Source organism: Rhineura floridana, chromosome 1 (assembly GCF_030035675.1).
Source record: "Rhineura floridana isolate rRhiFlo1 chromosome 1, rRhiFlo1.hap2, whole genome shotgun sequence".
NCBI lineage: Eukaryota > Metazoa > Chordata > Lepidosauria > Squamata > Rhineuridae > Rhineura > Rhineura floridana.
This window is the reverse complement of record NC_084480.1, coordinates 319,109,981-319,132,412: the sequence shown is the minus strand read 5'-3', so window position 1 is coordinate 319,132,412 and position 22,432 is coordinate 319,109,981. Positions and strand designations below refer to the sequence as shown.

The 22,432-nt window shown below is 45.4% G+C and overlaps 1 protein-coding gene across 1 annotated transcript; it reads right to left on the bottom strand.

Moving 5' to 3' along the window:
* Positions 1–58: 58 nt before the first annotated feature.
* Positions 59–22,414, bottom strand: PYCR3 (pyrroline-5-carboxylate reductase 3). The gene is made up of 6 exons (XM_061608128.1): positions 22,230–22,414; positions 10,504–10,568; positions 8,382–8,561; positions 7,481–7,693; positions 5,664–5,756; positions 59–489 (listed from the first exon to the last, which is right to left on the bottom strand). Exons 1-6 carry the CDS (start codon positions 22,363–22,365, stop codon positions 307–309), a joined length of 870 nt encoding a protein of 289 aa, XP_061464112.1. The 5' UTR covers positions 22,366–22,414; the 3' UTR covers positions 59–306.
* Positions 22,415–22,432: the final 18 nt, after the last annotated feature.

The following is a 22,432-nucleotide window of genomic DNA, read 5'->3' as shown; positions in this document are numbered from 1 at the left end:
AAGGTGGGCTCCTCACTTGCTGTTAGAGTCATCCCAAGGAAAACCAGAGAAGATCCCATTAGCAACATCCTGTGAAATTTATTACATGCCAATCCTCCAATGAAACAGCCGAGAATGAATCTTACAAGCTCATAGGACTGAAAGTGCCAGGGCGCCTGCCCTTGGAGTCTTCCCTATCTTTTCTTCAGGAGGAACTGAGAGTTCTCCGTCTTAGTCCCATGGATAATATTTGAGGGCCTCCATCGTCCTTGGTGGGAAAAGGATAAATCCTTTCACTTCCAAGGCTTGTTACCCAAGGCCACCCCACTAACTCTTGCCCAATACACGAGCGTGGCTGGTGGCTGCCTCCACTGCATTCATGACAGTAGCTCGAAGACAGCCCTTCTCCAGTTCATGCAGGGCATGGATGGTTGTGCCCCCTGGGGTGCAAACAGCACTCTTCAGAACTGCTGGGTGCTCCCCTGTTTCCAGGATCATTCTTGCTGCTCCCTGAAAGAGAAGAAAAGACAAAAATTGGTTTTTCAAGGGTGGGGGGCGGCATGCTGAATTTTAATGCAAATAACTAAAGTTCAGATCCTTGCTCAGCCATGAAGCCCACTGGGTCAGCCTAATCTACCTTACCGGAAGGTTGTGGAAATGAAATTAGAACTGAAAGCATTTTGTACAATGCAAGATCAGAGAAGACATCAGGAGTGGTCTGGGCCAGGACAGCTAAACAATCACAGCACAGTGGCTCATGCAGTGGAGGATAAATTAGTTATTTTTATTTATTCAATTTATTATCCATCCTTCACCATCAGGTCCCAGGGTGGGTTACAATAATTTAAAATTCAATATTAAAAAGTTTAAAAGAGGTTATGATCACAGGAATAGGGGCGTGTCCTGAAAACATCTTAGCTGTCAAATGCCACGGCAAAGAGGCATATCTTCAGCATATGGAGGAAAGTACAGGAATACCCCGCATTAACATATGCAATGGGACCGGAGCGTGTATGTAAAGTGAAAATGTACTTAAAGTGAAGCACCACTTTTTTTCACTTATCGATCCATGTACTGCACTGCAATCGTCATATATGGGCATAACTGATCTACATACCGCATTTATAACTAAAATAAACATAAAATAAAATAAGCTTCATATCTAAGGTGATAGATTTATGACTTTTCTTTGTATCTGCCATTATGTACAGTATGTAATACTATACAGTACTGTACTACAGTACCTGTACTGTACTGAAGGCAAGGGAAATGCACACCCCACACACCAATGCACACCCCCCACACACACACAAACCAGCAGTGGCAAAAGCCAGAACTAATGATAGGCAAAGAGAGAAAAGTATTCAGTTAAAGCAGGAAAGGAAGATGGGACAATGGAGAGGTAAAAATGAAATTGGGGATCTACACAGTACTGTAAAGAGCATGAGGTGCCCCCACACACACACTGCCGCCGCCGACCTAGGACGGGGCAGGCAGAGCTCCGATCACAGTACAGTACTGTACTGTAGTTAAGAATTGAAACAATTTAAAGAGTATTTACTGAAAACAAGTATGAAGCAGACCAGACAAGAAAGGAGTCGCTCAGAGTCGCTCTAAACGCTGCAGGAGATGACGCTTCGCAACGCACGTGGCACGTGGAACGCAAGTTCGGGCATTCCGTCAGTGTCCGTTATTGCTGATTGGTGTTTGCCAATGTCCCAGGCTATGGTCTGAAGGCACATGAGGCCAACACCCTGCTGAAGCTAAGCAGGGTCAGGTGTGGTCAGTGCCTTGGATGGGAGACCGCATGTAAGCCGCCTTGGGTTTCTACCATGAAAAGAAAGGCAGGGTATAAATGTAATAAATAAATGTAGGAAGCCATGGGGAGTGCAGGCAGCCAGAGATTCTAGTGCTGCTTTGAGATGGACAAAGACACGTAAGTGTTTCTGCAGGGGTAATTTTGGAGGGTAGTACCTTGCCACTTTGCTGCTAGCATGCTCTTGTGTACAATGGTATATTCCCCACTACCACCACAGTTCAGGGAAGCCAAGGTGGCATGTCAGGATATCTCAGAGTTTCCTTCTGCAATGTTTTCTCTTTCCCTTCATTCTTTGGATATCTAAACAGAAGCAACCTTGATTCCTAGAGAAGAAGTAGTCATCCCAACTAAGATGGACAGGAGCAAGAAGCAGAGAGTGCACTACTCTGGAAATATTCCCACAAACTGTACAGGGGTCCAGATACGTATTTATCATTGTTAGTACCCTGCTTCCCTGAAGCTCAAAGTAGCTCTCAACAGAAGACAATAAAATCCAATCAACAGCAGCAGCGGCACAAAGCCTCAGTGTGCAGAAACCGACAGCTTTCGAGATGAGGTAGGCTTTGCATCAGAAGGCCACAAACTCCTGTTTATTTTTTTAATGTAAAATGTATGTTCTGTAAAATGTACATTTTGATTAGAAGTTTTCTTACAAGTGGTTTTAAGAAACATTAAAGTATCTAAATAAAAAATGTAAGCACGGCACTGTAAACTGTAGCATAAATGCTTTCCCACACACACACACCTGCACACTGCTTGCATCGCCCTCCCCCACCCACCCACTCACCCTGGCAAGCAGGTAAGGCAGCAGTAGCAGCCTGGCTGGAAGGGGGGGGCAGCTGACCAGCCCATGTGCTCTATGGCAACAACATTGGTCCAGGGGAGGTAACAGTATGGGTGGGAGGCCAGCCTGCAGCCTAACTGTGCTGCACTATAGTTTGTCCAGAATGGTAGCAGTAGAGGAACAGGCGAAGCAAGTGTATTGACGAGAAAAGTATCTGAGGGGTGGGGGGGAATAGGGGTGGGGTGGTGGTGAGTGGAGCAAGCAGGGCGTTGGAGCAGAGCAAACGGGCAGAGCCTTCCTAGTTATAAATAAAAACAAATAAAGATGAAACAACAACAAAAGAGATCAAAAACCCATATATGTGTCTGGATAGGCTTAGCCTAAAGAGAAATGTTTCAAGCAAGTACCGAAAAGAATATAGCAAAATGTGCCTGCCAGATGTCCTATGAACTTCATCAGAACTCTGGAAAATGGCTTTTTCCCTTGACACATAGAATGATCCACAGATCACACTCACTGGCAATCACTCATGGCCAAGTAAGATTGTCTTCCAAGACAATTTGGTTGGAAGATGCCTGTGTGTGAATTTGCTTTATGTGGGGAGATCGGCACACCACGATCAACACACAATCTTGACAGAAAAAGGTTTTGATCCAATAGCATGGATACCACGACTATTGGAAGTCCTTTATCTGCTGCAGCCTTCATCCGCCTTCCCAGCTGTTGTAACATGCACATTGCTATCCTCCACCTGTTCTGCCATTGAGGACTTTCTTGGATCGTTCTTTGTCTGGTTCCTCTCCCTTGACCTTACCGCCATGGGTGACCCTGATGGGAGTACATGACTCCCGATGGCATCGCTCATAGTGTTCACTGGAACACGTAAGCCCACTCACCACTACAAGGTGACGATCCATCGAGTGAGACAGATCACAGACCACTCTCTAAATATGAACATGGCTGGGAACAGATCAGGATTCAAAGTCCCTAGGTTAGAGAGTGGCAGGGGTGGGTAGCCTTTTCTCAATATTGTTGATTTGCATTAGATAAGCAAGATAATCTTGTGATCTGCCAGTAGATCCCAATATTCCTTCTTCCAATAGCAGTTCTAGAGAGCACATGAGTGTGCCTCATTCTCACAGTGAAGTTAACAACCCAGCCCTTAACCACATTTACTCAGAACCAAGACCCATTTATTTTGGTGGAACTTGCTTCCAAGTATACATCGCTTAGGACTGTTAAACGCTTGTCTGCCTAAAGGAGTGGGGGGGAATCTCCCACCAATGGACATGATCAGGCCCACCAGGCCACCACATTTGGTCTGAAAGCCTGTTTTGGCTGAGACATGCCCACCTCCTCTGCACCCGAGATCATAGATGGCTTCAGGTGTGAGGCAGGTAAAGGCCAAGCAGCAGCACCTACAAAGCCCCGTGCAAAGCATTGTGTGCTGCGCTCTGCAAGCCCCAATGGTCAGCTGATCACTGGAGCTTGCAAAGCACCTTCATGGCGCTCTCTGAAAATGGGTTGCCTGATGTCACTGTGACAGCTCTGGTGTAGGAGACTTTAACCCCATTATTCATGTCAGGCTAATGTGTGATAACATTTGATCAAGGGATTCCAGGTGTACAAATGGCTATATGTTTGCTTAAAAAGCTGAATTTGAAAGTGCTGCTTCTAGGCTTGGTATACATCCTGGTATGTTTTTAAAGATCCTGCAAAAAAACATGGGCCAGCAGCAGGGAATGAAAACACAGACACACAGACACACACACGGATATTCTCAGTGGGAAGTCTAGGTGACATGTATTTCTGCTGAAGCAATAAGAATACTAAACGTTCACCTCGTTGGTCGTGCTACAGTGGCTTTGGCAAAGGCAACTCGAAAGGATATTTAATGAACTGCAGGGGAAATAACTGGGGCCTTCTCTTCGGAATCTAAGAGGTCCCACCTCCAGGGATGGAAAATGTCTTCACATGGGGTTCTGTCATTCTAAAATGCTCTGGATTGTGCAAGTATATGTTGATCTGGTGCTGGTAACCTTGAAGCCTATTAATTCTGTATTAGGGGCAATTCTTTTTATAATGAATCCTTTAATCTATTTCTGGTGTCCCAACGGTTCTGTTTAAATGGCCTCATGAACTTCGACTGTGATAGCAGAAGGAATATCTGCAATCAAATTTTATAATTAAATTGGGATCACACCCTCAGCAAAATTAGACCTAGAAATAATTCCTTCTCTAGTCACCCGTCAAACCACAGGGCAGAGAGATAATCCAGACTGTTGGCCAGATCCAGCCCCTCACCCAGGTCTAAAGCAGCCTTCCCCAACCTAGTGTGCTCTAGATGTTTTAGACTACAACTCCCATTAGCCCCAGCCAATGGCCAGGGATGACGTGCTCTGTAGTCCAAAAGATCTGGAGGGCTGCAGGTTGGAGGGCTGACCTAAAGTAACTGCTTGTGATAGCGCAACTTGGACTGTAAAGGCCAAATGGGGAGCTTTTTTGGCCCAGCAGTCCAGATCTTTATCTCACACCCCTTGTCTGGGCCAACTTTGACATCACATGTCCATCACCTGATCATAGAATCACAGAGTTGGAAGGGGCCTATAAGGCCATCAAGTCCAACTCCCTGCTCAATGCAGGAATCCAAATCAAAGCATACCCAACAGGTGCCTGTCCAGTTGATTACATATTGATGCCAGGTGACTCACAGGTGGATTATCCTGCCCACCTGTCAAAGTTGGCCTCAGGGGGTAGGTGGGTAGAGGGAGCTGCTGCACAGAGCAAGACTGAAGTCTCCACGCATCAGCTTGTGTGTGTGTGTTCAATCCTGCTTTAACCACATCTCTACCTGCCCCACACCTGATGTCACATATATCATCAGGTGTGGGGCACGCGGGCATGGTTTCGTGAAAACCTAGTTGGGGGTCAAACGGGTAGGCCTGGTGGGTCAAGTCAGGCCCGTGAGCCAGAGGTTCCCCACGCCTGGCGTAATGAAAATGAGACAGTGAGATGGGATTGTGGGTGAGAGGGAGGACATTTGTTAGGACCCACAGAGCTGCCACCATCTCGTCGCCTTACCAAGAGTGTCTGAGCTGCAATCTTATTGGCCATGGCCCCAGGCATCCCCATCTTCACAGCGCCTTCTGCCAGCGCTTCAGCAAACATGTAGACCTGCGGGGGTGGAGGGAGAGAAAGGGGAGAAAGAACTGGAACTCAGTCAGCATCCTCAAGGCCGGGGGCTGGCTAACCTGTGGCTCTCCAGATGTTTTTTAACTCCAACCCCAATCAGCCCTAGCCGGCATGCCCAATAACTGGATAGTGGAAGAGCTGAAGTGAGAGCTGAAGGTCCAAAGGTTAGCCGCCCTTGCTCAAGGCTAACACACACACGGAGCCACAAGGGAGGCCAGGTATCTGGAAGGCGGTGGCTAAGGGGACAGCTGCAGAATGCAGCCTTTAGGAGAGTGGCTTGAGGCGTTCCAAGGGACAAGTGGAGAAAAGGAGTTGCACTTCTCCTCAACTTGCCAAGAACATCCATTGCTGTCTCCTTCACATGCCCTGCCTCACCACGTTTCTTTGCAGAGACACAACTGAAAGTTCAGATACATTTTTAAAAATGGTAGGAAGGGGGAGTACAGCTCACATGAACCTCTTCTTCCACCTGCTTATTACATCACCCAAAGCTGCTGAAAGTTTGTAGTAAGTCTCCACATATTCCAGTAAATCATTTTTTATTTAAAATTAAATGCAAATTCCAGGGATAGGACTGCTTGCATCACACACTGAAGAAAACGTGGAACTAAATCGGAAGAGTCTTTTAAGCAGGGGTGTAGTGGTCCAGGGTCTCGGGGGTCTTAGACCCCTTACTTTTTTGGGAGCAGGGTCCCTATGTCTCTAGCATCCTATGAGCCAATCAGCATGCAAAGAGATTGTGTTAGTCACTGAGAAGAATCTTGCTACATGCTTCCTTGTCCTTTCCTACTGATTGGAGCCAATTAGAGTGAAAGGTGTGTTTTAGCTATTTAGAAGAGTCTTCTCAGGGGCTTGCTCACCTCCTTTCACTCTTGTTGTTGTTATGTGCCTCCAAGTCGCCATAAGTCATAGTCGACTTGGAGGCACATAACAACAACAACAACAACAAGGGTGAAAGGAGGTGAGCAAGCCCCTGAGAAGACTCTTCTAAGTAGCTAACACACACCTCTTGCATTCCTATGGACATCTGTTGTTCTGGACGAAGGTGCATGTGAGAAGGACTGAGAAGTGTGGAGATGACAATGGAGAGCAAGCAAGTGAATGAGAGGACGTTGTTATGGGGGTGTGGGGCGACTATCATGAAGGGACCCTGCACTTCTGAATTTGTCACTACACTACTGCTTTTAAGCGAGGAAGGAACATAGCTGGAGTGAAAGGGCACCTGCTTTGCATGCAGAAGGTCCGGGGTTCTATCTGGACATCTCCAGTTCCAAAAAAAATGGTTTCAGGGCTGGCAGGCACCTCTGTATGAGATCTTGGGACAGCCAATGCCAGTTAAAGGAGGCAGAAACAGATCAACAGATCTGACTTAAACATAAGGCGGCTTCATAGGTACCCTCAAAAGCTTCTGCCCTCAGAGTCAATGTCTACAATGCGCAGAAGTTCTACCAATTCAGAATGTTCTACTTACGTTTCTAAAACAGAGGTTTCCAGGTAAATTTCTGTCAAAGGATGTAACTAGCTTAGAGAAAAAGGAGTGAAGCCAAGTGTGTTGGGGCACTTACATCTCAAACTGTAAGACCTAGAAGGCTGTCGTTTCTTTAAAAGCCACAAACAGGTGGGATTCTTGCAAAGCAAATATCGTGCCTGCTGTTTAGGAGGAGCGTTACCAGGCCACTTGAGCACTCTTCAGAAAAGGCACTCACGTAGGCGACGCCACTGCCACTTAGCCCCGTGTGGATGTCGATGTAGGACTCGGGACCCTCTTCGCACAGCCCACAAGGAGACAGCAGCGTCTTCAGCAGGGCCACATCTTCTTCCTCAGCACAGGCACCCCGAGCCAAAACAATAGCACCCGACTGGACCACACAGGGAAGGTTAGGCATGATCCGCAGCACCTTTGTCCCAACAGGAAGCAGCTGCAGAGACACAGAGAGGAGCAGAAGAGACTGTACGTTACATGTGCATGCAGGCACCCTTGACAGAGCATTCACGAACTACCCACAAGGATTTAGCTCATGCCACAACCATCCTGCTAAGATTCAATGCACTCAGAACACATGATTTTATGAGATATTCTTAAAGCGAAGTGGACGATGCTCAGATTACCAAGATGTTATTGAGCCTTTGGACCTCCGGACGTTGCTCAACTACAACTCCCATCAGCCCCAGCAAGCAAGGCCAATGGCCACAGGTGATGGGAGCTGTAGTTCAGCAACATCAGGAAGGCCAAAGGTTCCCCCACACTTGTTAGAGAGAATCCAAGGGCTCTTGCTAACTATGTTTGACTCAGACCCATTGAAATTAACCAACCTAAGTGAGTAGTTTTTACCCATTCTACTCTGAGGAGGACTAGCACTGCATACAACTCTAAGCCACGGAAGGGGGACGTTCTGCACGCAAAGCAGCTGGTACAGCCAGCTGGAGACTTCGTTTAAACCACAGCTGCCAAAGATTCAATGTTAGGCATGCAAAATGTATGCTCTTCCAGTGAGCTATAGCCCCACCCTGCACACACCAGCCATAGGCCCTGTGAACACCGCACTTCCCAAAACTAAGTATGCCTATGGGGTCACGCCCTATGGGATTCCCCGTCCGGGAACTCACCTCTTCTAGGACCTGGAGTGTGACTCCAGCGGCCATAGATATGACCACATGCTTTTTGGTGACAGCAGAAGCAATCTCTCGTAGAACTATAGGCAGCACGTGGGGCTTGGTAGCCAGGAACACGAAGGTACAGTTCTCCAGCACCTCCAGGTTGCAGTGTGTAGTCTTGCAGTCAAAGTTCTTGCAGCAAGAGAGAGATCACAAGAAAAGAACATCAGAACCTAAGAGGAGTACTGCTGGATCAGAACAAAGGCCTGTCCTGCCCAGCATCTTGCTTCTGACAGCTGCTAGGAATGCCTTGGCTGACCCCCCACTTTGGTTAGCGCAGTGGCAAATTCAGAAGTGCAGGGTCCCTTCATGTTAATCACAGCCATGTCCCCTCCCCCCCCCTTTTTGCTGCAGGGGTGGGAATTAGATCTTTGTGAATGCATTTCCCACAACAACAGACATCCCTAGGAGCTAATAAGCAGGAAAGAGAGTGTTAGCCACTGAGAAGAGTCTTCTCCATGGCTGTCTCACCTCCTTCCACTCCGATTGTCAACAATCAGCAGGAAAGGACAAGGAAGCATGTTAGAAGACTCTTCTCAGCGGCTAACACACTTCACTTTCATGCTCATTGGCTTGTAGGACACTAGAGACATAGCGACCCTGCTCCTAAAAAGGTAAAGGGTCTAAGACCCCCCCATCCGAGTCCCCAGATGACTACATCCCTGGTATTGCTATAGGTCTGCACTGAGGCACAGACTCCCTTTGCCAACTTGTGGCCTGCAGCCCTAGGGGGCAGAAACTTTTCTAGTGCTTTATTTTTCCATTTTATAAGTTCATTAGTAACAATGAATGCATGTCAATTGTAAATGCAATCTTAGGCAACTTTGGAAGTTTCAAAGTTGTCAGCTTCCTTTACTAAATGCAAGCTAGATCGCTCCCTAGGCATCAGAACATTTTCCAATGCAAACTAAAAATTACCCTATGTAAATTACCCTAATTAGACCTGGAAACTTTTCTGATGCCTAGAGAGTGATCTGATTTTAGTATGTTTACCCTAATTGGCATAGGAAATTTTCTTCAAAAAACTTTCCAATTCAAAATTTTCAAAAAAAACCCCTACATCACTGTTGTCACTGTGTAAACCTGGAGAAAGGCACCATATCTAGGAATGGCAAAAGAACCTCTTTGGTACACCAAATTATAGTTTATTAGGACCTACATGATTTAACTATAATCTTCATCCAGGGAATGTGCGAGATTAAAACTGTGAGATAAAAAATGTTTACTTTGTTTTTTCTGTTAACTATGGTTTACTGTTACATCCAATTCTGGAAATGTAGTTAATCTAAATAACAGTTTAGAAAAACAAGCCAGGATTGTAAATCATGGTTTGATATTTGCTTTATCCCCTAAGACATAGTTAAAACTACCCATAGTTAGTCACAGCCTGGATATAACAAGAAACCGTGGTTAGTTAAAAATGAAAGCAAAAGTTTCTGATCTCCTTGCAGCTATGCCAGAAGGTGTGTGTGTAATCCCAAGGCATGTAATGTTGAACCATAATGTCTTAATGATACCTCTGTTACATCACTTTTCTGCACATAAATAGCAGATAAGGTGACTACCTCCTGAGATCAATTAAATATTGGTTTGTGGCTCAAAGAATTAGTTAACACCCTGGTTGAAAAAGGTGTGAGCAAAATGCTGGTGACTTGCAACAGTATGTTCCTGATCATCTCTGATTGCTAGTCATAATGGCTGTATGCTACCTTCAAGCTCAGAGACAGCATACCCACAAGCACAGCATGAGTGCAACAACACTCTTCCTCTGCAACTGGTATTCAGAGGCATTCTGACTCCAATTCTGATGGCAGTATATAGTCTTTATGACTAGCAATCAGAGATGATCAGGAACATCCATGTGGCAAGTCACCAGCATTTCATTCACACCTTTTTCATCCAAGGAATGAAGAAGAGTCTTCATGACTAGCAATCATGAATAGCTTTATCCTGCACTAACTTGTCTAATCCCCTTTTCAAGCCATCTAAGTTAGTGGCCATCTCTACTTCAATGACCCCTGGCATTTCACATCCCTTCTGATTCAGGTTCTCTGCTCATCTTGTCCTCATTTACCTGAAACTTGTCCAGATTCCTGTTGGATGGGGCACTGGCAAAGATGTTCACTGCCTGGACTTTTCCTGCAGGAGATGGAGGAGGGGAAAAAAGGAAAGCTTGACTGAACATATGGCATTTAAAACATTTATTTATTTGATTTATATCCCACCCTTCCTCCCAGTAGGAGCCCGGGGCAGCAAACGCTGTAAAACCCTCTAAAACATCATAAAAACAGACTTTAAAATTTATATCAACAAAACAAATACAGACTCAGCAGGGGGTGAAAGAACTTATCCCTCATCTTATTTACAACTTTATATCATGCTTGACTTATACGCTTCCAGGTAGCTTACAAAAAAAGGCAAGGTACACTCAGCAATACCCTTCACAAAAATCTAGGTAATATACAAAATGGACCATCTGCAGCTCAAAAAAACCTATTTTCTGAATAAGAACACTACACTTCTTTCTAAGTATTTACATGGCTAGCCAAAGGCAACTTTTGGGCATCAGCAGATTCCAGAGGCCACGATGGAGAAGACCCTGCCAGCTTCACCCCTTTTTGAAAACAAAAATTAAGGAACCCACTCAAGAATTTCCTACTCTAATCTCAAGGAACTTGGGCTCCAAGTGGTTTAGGGCAGGGGGGTCCTCCAGACGTGCTTGACTATATCTTCCATCTTCCCTAACCACTGGGATGGATGGGAGTTGGAGTAAAACAGCATCCAGAGGACCATAGATGTTCCGCATCCCTGGTTTAGATGGTGAGGATTAGCATGTCTGTAAAAGAGAGAGACACTATCTAGCAAAAACACTGCAGTAGTTCACCCTCTGCTAAAGAAATTTTCTAGACCCCTATGTATTAGCAATTACCGTCAGGTCTCCAGTATTCCACTCCTGAACATGGTGCTCGAGTGTGTGATAGCAACCCTACTCCAGGATTTCCTGGGTAAGATAGATTATCTTGATCCATTTTAGTCTGGTTTCCAACCTGGGTTTGGGACTGAAACTGCCTTGGTCGCCCTGGTGGATGATCAATGCTGGAATCAGGGGAATGTGTCCCTGTTTGTTCTGATGCAGTTCTGGGTGACTTTCGGTACAACCGACCACAATATCCTTCTCGACTGTCTTGCTGGGATGTGGCTTCAGGGTATCGTAATAAAGCACTGCCGGCCTTTCCTGGAGGGCAGATTCCAGAAGGTAGTTCTGGGGGAACTCCTATTGACACATTTGCCTTTGGTGTCCCACAAGGCTCCATCTTGTCCCCTATGTATTTAACATCTACACAAAACCACTCAGAGGGAGAATCTGGGGATATGGAGTTGGCTGCCATAATTATTATTATTATTGTCTTTATTTATACCCCGCCATTTTTCCAAAACTGGAACTCATGGCGGCTTCCAGATAAAAAATACATATAATTAAAAACATACAAAATCTACATTAAAATAAGATTAAACTATTTCCAATATTAAAACCATACACACATATAGCTAAAAGAGTTCAAACTAGTTTAAAAATAATATAATAGACATTAGCAATGCAGCACCCTTCAAGCCCTATCCTTAGCCTTCAATTCCAAAGGTTTGTTGGAATAGGAAGGTCTTTGCTTGTCGGCAGAAGGACTGCAAGGAGGGGTCATTCTTACCTCCCTAGGAAGGGAATTCCAAAGCCTAGGGGCAGCCACCGAGAAGGCCCTCTCACACGTCCCCACTAGTCATACTTGAGAAGATGTGGGTATTGAGAGAAGGGCCTCTCCTGAGGATCTCAGGGCCCGGGCAGGCTCATACAGGGAGATACGGTCTGATAAATAGCCTGGACCTAAGCCGTATAGGGCTTTATAGGTCATCACCAGCAGTTTGAATTGTGTCCGGAAACAGACTGGCAATCAGTGGAGCTTTTTTAACAAGGGGGGTAGTATGGTCCCTGTAACCAGCCCCAGTTAGCATTCTGGCTGCAGCACGTTGTACCAACTGAAGTTTCCGAACAGTCTTCAGAGGCAGCCCCACGTAGAGCACGTTACAGTAATCTAAACGGGATGTAACTAAGGCATGTGTCACCGTGGACAGATCAGACGGCTCAAGGAACGGGCGCAGTTGCCATCAATACGCAGATGACACGCAGCTCTAGATATCCTTCCCATCTTGGTCCAAGGAAGCCGCAGAGATTCTGAACCATTGCCCAAAGCCAGTGAGATACGGACGAGATACGGACGGAGAAGCTAGAACTCAGATGTGCTCGTATCAGGACACCAACCAACCCAGTGATAAGGTGCTAACCTGTTCTGGACAGGGTTGCACTCCCCTCAAAATATCAGGTTTGCAGTTTTGGAGCAATCAAAACTGAGCAAATTGTGCCAGTTCTTGGAATGGTCAGATACAGCCATGGTCACCCATGCATTTGTCACATGTAGCTGGGGTCAGGGGATTACAGTAACAAAAAACTCTTCCTGAAGTTTGAAGACCAGTCAGAAACTCCAGCTGGCCGGAGAACACGTTTCGGGATCGTGCTATTTCCTTGCTCTACCAGCTGCTGGTCATTTTCTTGTGTAGTTTGTGCTGTGCATCCTCTTGAAAGCTCTATATACATGGCTTGGGACCACAATACCTGATGGAACACCTCTCCCGACACGAACCCACCCGTACACTATGCTCAACATCCAAGGCCCTCCTCTGGGTGCCTACTCCAAGGGAAGCTGGGAGACTGGCAATAAGGGAGAGGGGCCTTCTCAGTGGTGGCCCCCAAATTATAGAATGATGTTGCTGATGAGGTGTGCCTGGAGCCAACACTGTTATCTTTTCAGCACCAGGTCAAGACTCTCCTCTTCTCCCAGGCATTTTAGCATGCGTTTTTAAATTGCTTTTTAAAAAATGTGTTCTTAAATTTGTATATTTGTTTTTAATGTTTTTAATTGTTGTAAACTGCCCAGAGAGCTTTGGCTATGGGGCGGTATACAAATGTAATAAATAAATAAATATAAGACAATTGCTACCTGAGGGCTCGTCTCTGTCCTGTGTCTCTGCCTGCTCTGAGGTCATCTGGTGAGGCGCTTTTGCACATCCCCTTTTCTCCTAAAGTATGGCTGGTGGGGACGCAAAAGAAGGTGCTCTCTCTTATGGTGCCCAGCATGCGGATGCCCTGCCATAGGGAATCCAGTTGTCTGTCCCCACTTGAGAACGTTTTATTTTTCAGCAAGCCTTTAATTTATCTGTCATGTAGGTTCTCTTTCATTTACCCCTGGCTCTTTTTAGTTGATCTTTGTTTTTAACCCCTCGCCTAGTCCACACAGGCAAAAGGAAACTGCTTTCAGGCAAGTGATGGGGTTGTCAGAGGAGGGATGGGGCACTCAAGCATCACCTGCAACACCACTGTGTTTCTGTGTGGGATGCTCAGGATGCAAAACCTCCCCCTGCACATCCAGTGTAGAAACCAAGCAGGCTGGTGGAGGAGGCACTCTGTGCTTGCAACATTTCAAAAGACAGACAGCATCGAAAATGTACCCCAAAACAAAAAAGAACATGTCTCAAGATGCTTAAACAATACATATAAATGAATTTTATTTTGGCCAATTCTTTCCTAAAAGGGCTTCTTCAGGGATTAAACTGAAACACAACCTGCAGACATCTCTGTTATATATCTATCTCCCATTCACATTAAATCGCCAATTAATCTGAATGAAGATTTCTTGCCTACATTTTTTTACTAGCCTGCTCTTCATTAGTAACAAGAGCTGGCAAAGAAGGGGTGGAAGGAGGCTAGTACGTTTTTGTTGCTGGTTAATAACTTTTGTGAGCTTATTTGCAAAAGGCTGCTTTAGTTTATAGTTTAAAAGTTTCGTTTTTACTGCTCCTCTGTGGCACAGAGTGGTAAGCAGCAGTAACACGGCCGAAGCTCTGCTCACGGCCGGAGTTCGATTCCAATGGAAGGAGGAAGTCGAATCTCTAGTAAAAGGGGTAAAGAAAGGCCGGGGAAGGAACTGGCTACCCCACCCCATATATACGGTCAGCCTAGTAAACATCACAAGACGTCACCCTAAGAGTCGGAAACGACTCGCACTACAAGTGCGGGGACACCTTTACCTTTACTGTTTTTATTTATGTTGTGTTTTGGGGGCTGATGGTATTTTTAATTGGGCTAGTTGTCTATCTAGCTAGGTAAACCTTGAACCAATTTCTGGAAGAAAAAAGGTGGGGTACAAGTACTCACATAAACAGATAAATAGAAATAGTTCCTTGGTAAAAGGGGTTATCCCTCAAGATATGTTTCTAGCCCTCATGGTTGCAAAGCAAAAACTGTGAACGCAGAGGCAATCTTTCCATAGGATCCTGTGCATGTCACTTCCATTACCAATGCCTCTGCTGCCACTCCAAATCAATTTTATTTTCCTTGTCTATGTCAAAATATGCCGTATGCCCCAAACTCTGCATTCAGAATAGATTATGCTAAAAAAAGAAGAAAACATTTTGGCACATTTACAGCTCCCAAAAGTGGTGGCTCCAATATCAGTGGGGCAGTGAATCTGCTCCAGAGCTTGGAAAAGTTACTTTTTTGAACTACAACTCCCATCAGCCCCAGTCAGCATGGCCACTGGATTGGGCTGATGGGAGTTGTAGTTCAAAAAAGTAACTTTTCCGGACTTCCGGGAAGGGTGACTTCACTTGTGCCTGCTTTTGAGACGGGCTCCCGCCTCAGAAGAAGCTTATTCAGATATAAATCAGTCAGAACATTTTTTTTTTTGACTGATGAAATTTCTCCCTGTTTTTGTTGGGAGGACTGGATTTCATTAATTTATGAGAAAAGGTCCAGCCAGCAATGCCGGACGGACTTCTGAACAAGCTCTATCTGATTAATGCGATACGTTTATCTTTTCTTCAAAGAGAAAACGGACTAACAGGCAAGCACCCTTCTTTCTATTATTTTTTTTACTTGGTTTAAATTGTTGCAGCAAAAAGAGATTGGTCAAATGAATCAGCTTTAAAGAACTTCTGGGTGAGCTATAACTCTTCTCTGTTATTCACGAAATTAACAGCTTATCTCTGTTTCTATTGCAAAAAGCTGTCCTGGAAGTGCATTCTAAAGATATAAACAGAAGAGGGATTTCTATTCCGAGGAGAAAAAAATAAAAAATATGAACTTTGGAACATTATATTGTCTGGGACTATTCTCTTTTTGGTCTATTTTATTTTGACGAATCTGCTTCTTCACGACGCCACTAACTGTTTTGATGCTGGGAACTAAATTTGTTTTGTATTCTTGAACATAGAGAGATAAGGCAGGCTGCTCTGTTTATACTGTGATGTCATCAAGCCTGGAATATTAACCCAATTGTTGCTGAAATAAGAAGTGGTTCTTCTTTATTTTTGTTTTGTTTTGTTTTCGTGGTTTTAAAAATGGCAATCAAAAAAGTGGCTGAGAATCTGGAAGTAATTATGTTTCAGAAAATAATGGATGAGATTGAGATAACGAAACAAACCCTGCAACAGGGCAGTAAGGAGCTGAAAATTGAACTGAGCAAAATGACGCAGGAGCTTAAAGAAATAGGGGATCCTGTGAGAGAGGAGAATGAGATCAGAGATGAGAAAAGAAAAAATAAAGGGAAGATACAAGCCCTGGAGATTGGAACAAATGTGGAATTGGAAAAAGATCTGGAGTTTATGGATATTAGAAATAAAATCTACTGTTTGGAATTTAACGTTATCTCTGAAGAAATTAATGAAGATATTAGAGATAAAGTTATCAATGGCTTGGATAATTTTCTGGACTGGAATGACGTGATGGAGCTTGATATAGAGAAAATCTATGGAATTAACTGCAGCCATGTGACAATGGAAAAACTCTCAAGAGATGAGCCAGTGCATTTTGTAAAAAAGAAGAACAGAGATATGACTTTACAACAATATTTCAGCAACTTATTCAGAATCGATGGCAAGAAAATATTTGGGATAGAGGAAATTCCCATCAGACTCTTATTATATGACTATGGCTATGACAGCAAGATTATTAAGGAATACTGATAATGGAAGATTGGACACTGAAATTACTGGACTTAACAGGACTACTGAAGATGGAAGATGGAATTAATATGGATAATGGAATAATGGCTATTGAAATTATTGGACTTAACAGATTTGATGAGATGGATTAATCAATATGTTTATTTGGACTATGGTTATGACAATAAGATTATTATTATTATTAACGAGATGGATTAATCGACATGTTTATTTGGAGAAAAATTGATAGATATATTTCTTAAAGAATTGAAACCTCTCTTTGACTTTTTGTGGAAAGAATAAAGTAATGTCTATGAGATTTGATGATTAATTAAGATAACTACTGGAGGAAAGTGATTTTATAATATAATTTAAGAGACAGGATTGTTATATATTGTAGACCTATAACTGATCTGCGACAAATGGGAAGTCAACACTTTATTTTTTTGTTTAATCATTTTTGTTTTGTTTTTTGTCTTTGAATGTTTTATGATTTTGTTTTGTTTGTTTTATGGAAATTTGAATAAAAATTATTGTAAAAAAAAAAAAAAGTAACTTTTCCAAGCTCTGATTCTGCTCCAGGTTTGAGTGTCCAAGGTGCTTTCACTCAGAGCCGATTGTACTGCCCCACTGATATCTGCCACCAGCCACCACTGGCTCCTAGCAGGTGACAAATCAGCACTAGCAGTGTGCTGTTACACAAGTTTTCCTTGTACAAATTTCCCAGGATTCATTTGAGGCTGCATGAGTGTCTGTGTATTGAGTATTGTATGCTACAAGACACAAAGAAAGGAATCAGCAAAGGCAAATGAGTATCTTTCCATGAGCCAGAGTAATTTTCCATGATGGATGTGAAGCCATAAAAAGCTCAGTTACACTCGGTTACAAAACTCTCTCCCACCTCCCATTCTAAGCACATGATTCACACTACACCCCAACCCTTGTTTACTTGGAAGAAAGCCCCAAAATTTAATTGGGACTTTCTCCAAAGTAAGCATAGCTTGGAGTCTTAAAAACCCAGTTCTAGGTAGCTGAAAGATGTTGCTGAATTACTGCTATTTAATTACTGCTATTTTATGGAACACATTTTCCAGAGAACTAAATTACTGGCACTTTATGGCCAGCTATTTTGTACTATTGAGTAAATTATGGCATTACTTATGTATATCTACAAGGGTTCCCTTCCTAACACACAGGTGTCTTTGGCTTGTTTGTTTTTGGTAACTGCAATTTTGCCATGTCTGAAGCGGCCTTAGGAAAATCCTTCCCTTTGAAGGCCTATCAAAGCACAAAGGAGGGCCTTTTTTAAAAAAGCAACCTTCCACTTGCTCCTTATAGAAAAACCTTTGACTGAAATTGGTTACTGGCATGCTATGGTAGGTGTAGGTAGATTTTACCTTGCACCATTACTCTAAATGGAACATACTTCTGAGTAAGCACATATAGGATCGCACTGTGTTCTAGAAATATAGGCATTTAAAGCCGCTTGCAGCTTTGCACTCAACATATTCCACCCACAAAAAAACCAAACAAACAGTCTTTTAATAGATAAATATTGGACTACAATTATTGCTAAGCTAGACTGTAAACAGCCAATTACGGGCAGAAACAACCAGGAGCCCCATGGCACATAGACTTATGAATCTGCCTTACTCAGAGCGAGCCTTTTGGCTCACCTAGCCAGTGTGGTGTAGTAGTTAAGGTGTTGGACTAGGACCTGGGAGACTAGGGTTCAAATCCCCACATAGCTGCTGCTGCTGCTTGGCCAACATCTCTGCTCTCTCCTTTTTGGGCTCCTGCTCTGCACGTGGGCACCTTGCAGGACCAGGCCCCAGGTGGTGTTTTACGTGGGAAGAAGAACGGTCTTAGAGCTGGCATTTGGGCGCACAGAATACGGGACTGTGTCTTCTGTGTGGGTTTGAAGCGGATGAATGGGTGTTATATGAGTGTATGTTGTGAGTGAATGTGTATTTTTATGTATATGAGTTTTTTGTATTTATAGTTTATCATGTGCCTCGGGAAGAGATTTTATCATCAAGAGGGGAGACCTGAGGGGGCCCCAATTGCCGTAGTGACGGGTAGAGGGAGGTATGGTGATATGAGAGGGACGTGCCAGGTAAGGAGAACGCGGCCCAGACATGTAGTGGCTGTGCCGCGCTCTGGTCCTTCTCATACCCGCAGGGTTGTTGGTTGTCCTATCAGCCAACTCTCAGATCTCCAGTTGCTGCTCTTTAATGCCAGATCGGTACATAATAAAACCTCCCTCGTCCATGATTTGATTGTGGACGAGGTGGCCGATCTGGCATGTATAACCGAGACCTGGGTGGGCGAACAGGGAGGAGTTAGTCTCTCCCAGCTCTGCCCACCGGGGTATCTGGTTCAGCATCATGGTAGATCTGAGGGTCGGGGAGGTGGGGTTGCTGTGGTCTATAAGAGTTCCATCTCACTCACCAAGCACCATGTCCATGCAATCACTGGTCTGGAGTGTTTGCACCTTGTGCTGGGCCAGAGGAACAGACTGGGAATCCTTTTGGTGTACCGCCCACCTTGCTGCCCAATGGCTTCCCTAACTGAGCTGACAGAAGTGGTCTCAGAGATACTGTTGAGATCCCCCAGACTATTAGTACTGGGAGATCTCAACATTCATGCTGAGGCTACTTTGTCTGGGGCAGCTCAGGACTTCATGGCCGCCATGACAACCATGGGGCTGTCTCAATATGTTAGTGGCCCAACACATACATCGGGGCATACTCTTGACCTGGTCTTTGCTACTGGACATGGGGATAGTGATCTGGATGTGGGGAGTTTTACATCTCTCCCGTTGTCATGGACAGATCATTGCTTCCTGAAGTTTAGACTTTCAGTAGCCTTTTCCCTCTGCAAGGGTGGAGGACCTATTAAATTGGTCCGCCCCCGGAGACTAATGAATTCTGAAGGTTTTCAAAAGGCTCTGGGGGTTTTTCCGGCTGATAAGACTGGCGCTCCTGTCGAAGCCCTGGTCGATCTGTGGAATACAGAGATGACCCGGGCTGTTGACACGATCGCTCCTGCGCGCCCTCTCCTATGTAGAGCTCATACAGCTCCTTGGTATACTCTGGAGCTGAGAGCGATGAAACAAGACAGGAGGCGGCTTGAGCGGAGATGGAGACGAACTCCCGACGAATGCAATTATGAGCTGGTTCATGCTTCTACTAAGCTCTATGTAGGAGCGGTGAGGGCGGCAAAAAAACAACATTTCGCCGCCACTATTCAGTCATCTCTCTCACGCCCACGGGAGCTTTTTAAAGTGGTTCATGGCCTACTTCATCCAGGCCTACAAGATACGGCAGATACATCGGTAGCTCAATGTAATAAATTTGCTGAACACTTCCAGCATAAGATCTCATGCATTTGCCGGGACTTAGACTCCTATTTAATAGCAGTTAATCCTACTGAGGTGTCCGGAGCACAGTCTTGTCATGTTTTGTTGGATGAGTTTCAGTTGGTTCAGTTCGAGGACGTGGACAAGGTGCTTGGACAGGTGCAGGCGACCACTTCGGTACCGGATCCTTGCCCCTCTTGGCTAATAAAAACTAGCAAGGAAGGAACAGTTGGCTGGGCCAAGGAAGTGATTAATGCCTCTTTACGAGAGGGAGTGGTCCCTGGCTGTCTGAAAGAGGCGGCAGTGAGACCACTCCTGAAAAAACCTTCCTTGGACCCAGAGGATGTCAGCAGCTACAGACCAGTAGCCAATGTTCCGTTCCTGGGCAAGATCCTGGAACGTGTGGTTGCTGACCAGCTCCAGGCGCTATTGGATGAAACCGATTATCTAGATCCATTTCAATCGGGGTTCAGGCCTGGTTTTGGCACTGAGACTGCCTTGGTCGCCCTGTTTGATGACCTATGTCGGGAGAGAGACAGAGGGAGTGTAACTCTGTTGATTCTCCTTGACCTCTCAGCGGCTTTTGATACCATCGACCATGGTATCCTTCTGGAGAGGCTCGCGGAGTTGGGAGTTGGAGGTACTACTTGGCAGTGGTTCCGCTCCTACTTGGCGGGCCGTCTCCAGAAGGTAGTGCTTGGGGAACATTGCTCGACACCGCGGGCTCTCCAATATGGGGTCCCGCAGGGGTCAGTTTTGTCCCCCCTGCTTTTTAATATCTACATGAAGCCGTTGGGAGAGGTCATCAGGAGTTTTGGAGTGTGTAGTCATCAGTATGCGGATGACACGCAGCTCTACTTCTCCTTTTCATCTTCTTCAGGTGAGGCAGTCGATGTGTTGAACCGTTGCCTGGCCGCAACAATGGACTGGATGAGAGCTAACAAACTGAGGCTCAATCCTGACAAGACTGAGATGCTGTTGGTGGATGGTTTCTCTGATCGGATGGTGGATATATACCCTGTCCTGGATGGGGTTACACTCCCCCTAAAGGAACAGGTGCGTAGTCTGGGAGTCATCTTAGACTCTTCCCTCACACTTGAGGCTCATGTAGCCTCGGTGGCCCGGAATGCATTCTACCAACTTCGGTTGGTAGCCCAGCTATGTCCCTATCTGAGTAAGGAGGACCTCTCATCAGTGGTACATGCTATGGTAACCTCGCGTCTGGACTACTGCAATGCGCTTTACGTAGGGCTACCTTTGAAGACGATTTGGAAGCTACAGCTAGTGCAAAATGCGGCGGCCAGACTGCTAACAAGAACTAAGCGGTCTGAGCATATAACACCTGTGCTAGCCCGTTTGCACTGGCTTCCAATATGCTTCCGGGCCAGATTCAAAGTGTTGGTACTTACCTATAAAGCCTTATACGGCGCGGGACCACGATATCTGTCGGAACGCCTCTCCCGATATGAACCGGCCCGTACACTACGGTCTACTACGAAGGCCCTCCTCCGGGTTCCGACTCATAGGGAAGCCCGGAGAGTGGTGACAAGATCTAGGGCCTTCTCAGTGGTGGCCCCCGAACTATGGAATGGTCCCCCTGAGGAGGTGCGCCTGGCGCCGACACTATCATCTTTTCGGCGCCAGGTTAAAACCTTTCTCTTCTCTGAGGCATTTTAATTCCTGTTAATTCTAAATTATTATATTTTGATTTTAGACTGTACAGTTTTGTGTACAGTTTTGTGTTATTTTTATTGTATTTTTAATGTTCACCGCCCAGAGAGCTGTTGCTAGTCGGGCGGTATATAAGCTTAATTAAATAAAATAATAAATAAATAAATAAATAAATAAATAGCCATGAAGCACACTGGGTGACTTTGGACCAGTCACTGCCTCTTAGCCTCAGGAAAACCCTATTCATAGGGTCGCCATACGTCGGAATCGACTTGAAGGCAGTACATTTACATTTAGCCCAGTATTATTAGCCTGACAACGAGTTTCCCGTGGAGGTCTCGCCACCACCCGGCCACCTTCTCAAAGGAAAGGTCTCTGCTGTCATTACGCCCGTTCCCGACCAACACGAAATTGCCTCCTGGAAAGTCAGCGCAGGCGGCGGCGGGGATGGGGGGTGGGGTTTCCCAGCTTTACGACCAGAGATCGGACTGGCGATGCCAGAGGCTGACCCTGGGACTTTGCACACGTACAACACATGCACTGCCTTTGACCTCTGGATCAGGTTTAACCCAGAAGCAACCCGCATTCATAACGCGATGGCGCGACTTCTCCGACAAGGTGCGGGGGGTTGCAGCCTACCGTGCCCCAACTCAGCTGCTATTTCGGGAATTTGTGCATGCAAAACAATTCCCCCTGCCCCGTGACTCTTAACCCTTTACCTGCCAGCAGTATCCCCTGGGCCACAGCGCTGGCCATGCGCCCCGCACCGATGAAGCCCACCCGCAGCTCCCGCAGCCTCTCCATCTCCGGTAACGGGCTGTTTGACAGTCTCTTTGCCTTCTTGGGTTGCTCCATTCATGCGCACATAGCCCATCTCAGACTCCGCCCACTGCCCGAGCCGGAGAACCAATCAATACCCCGT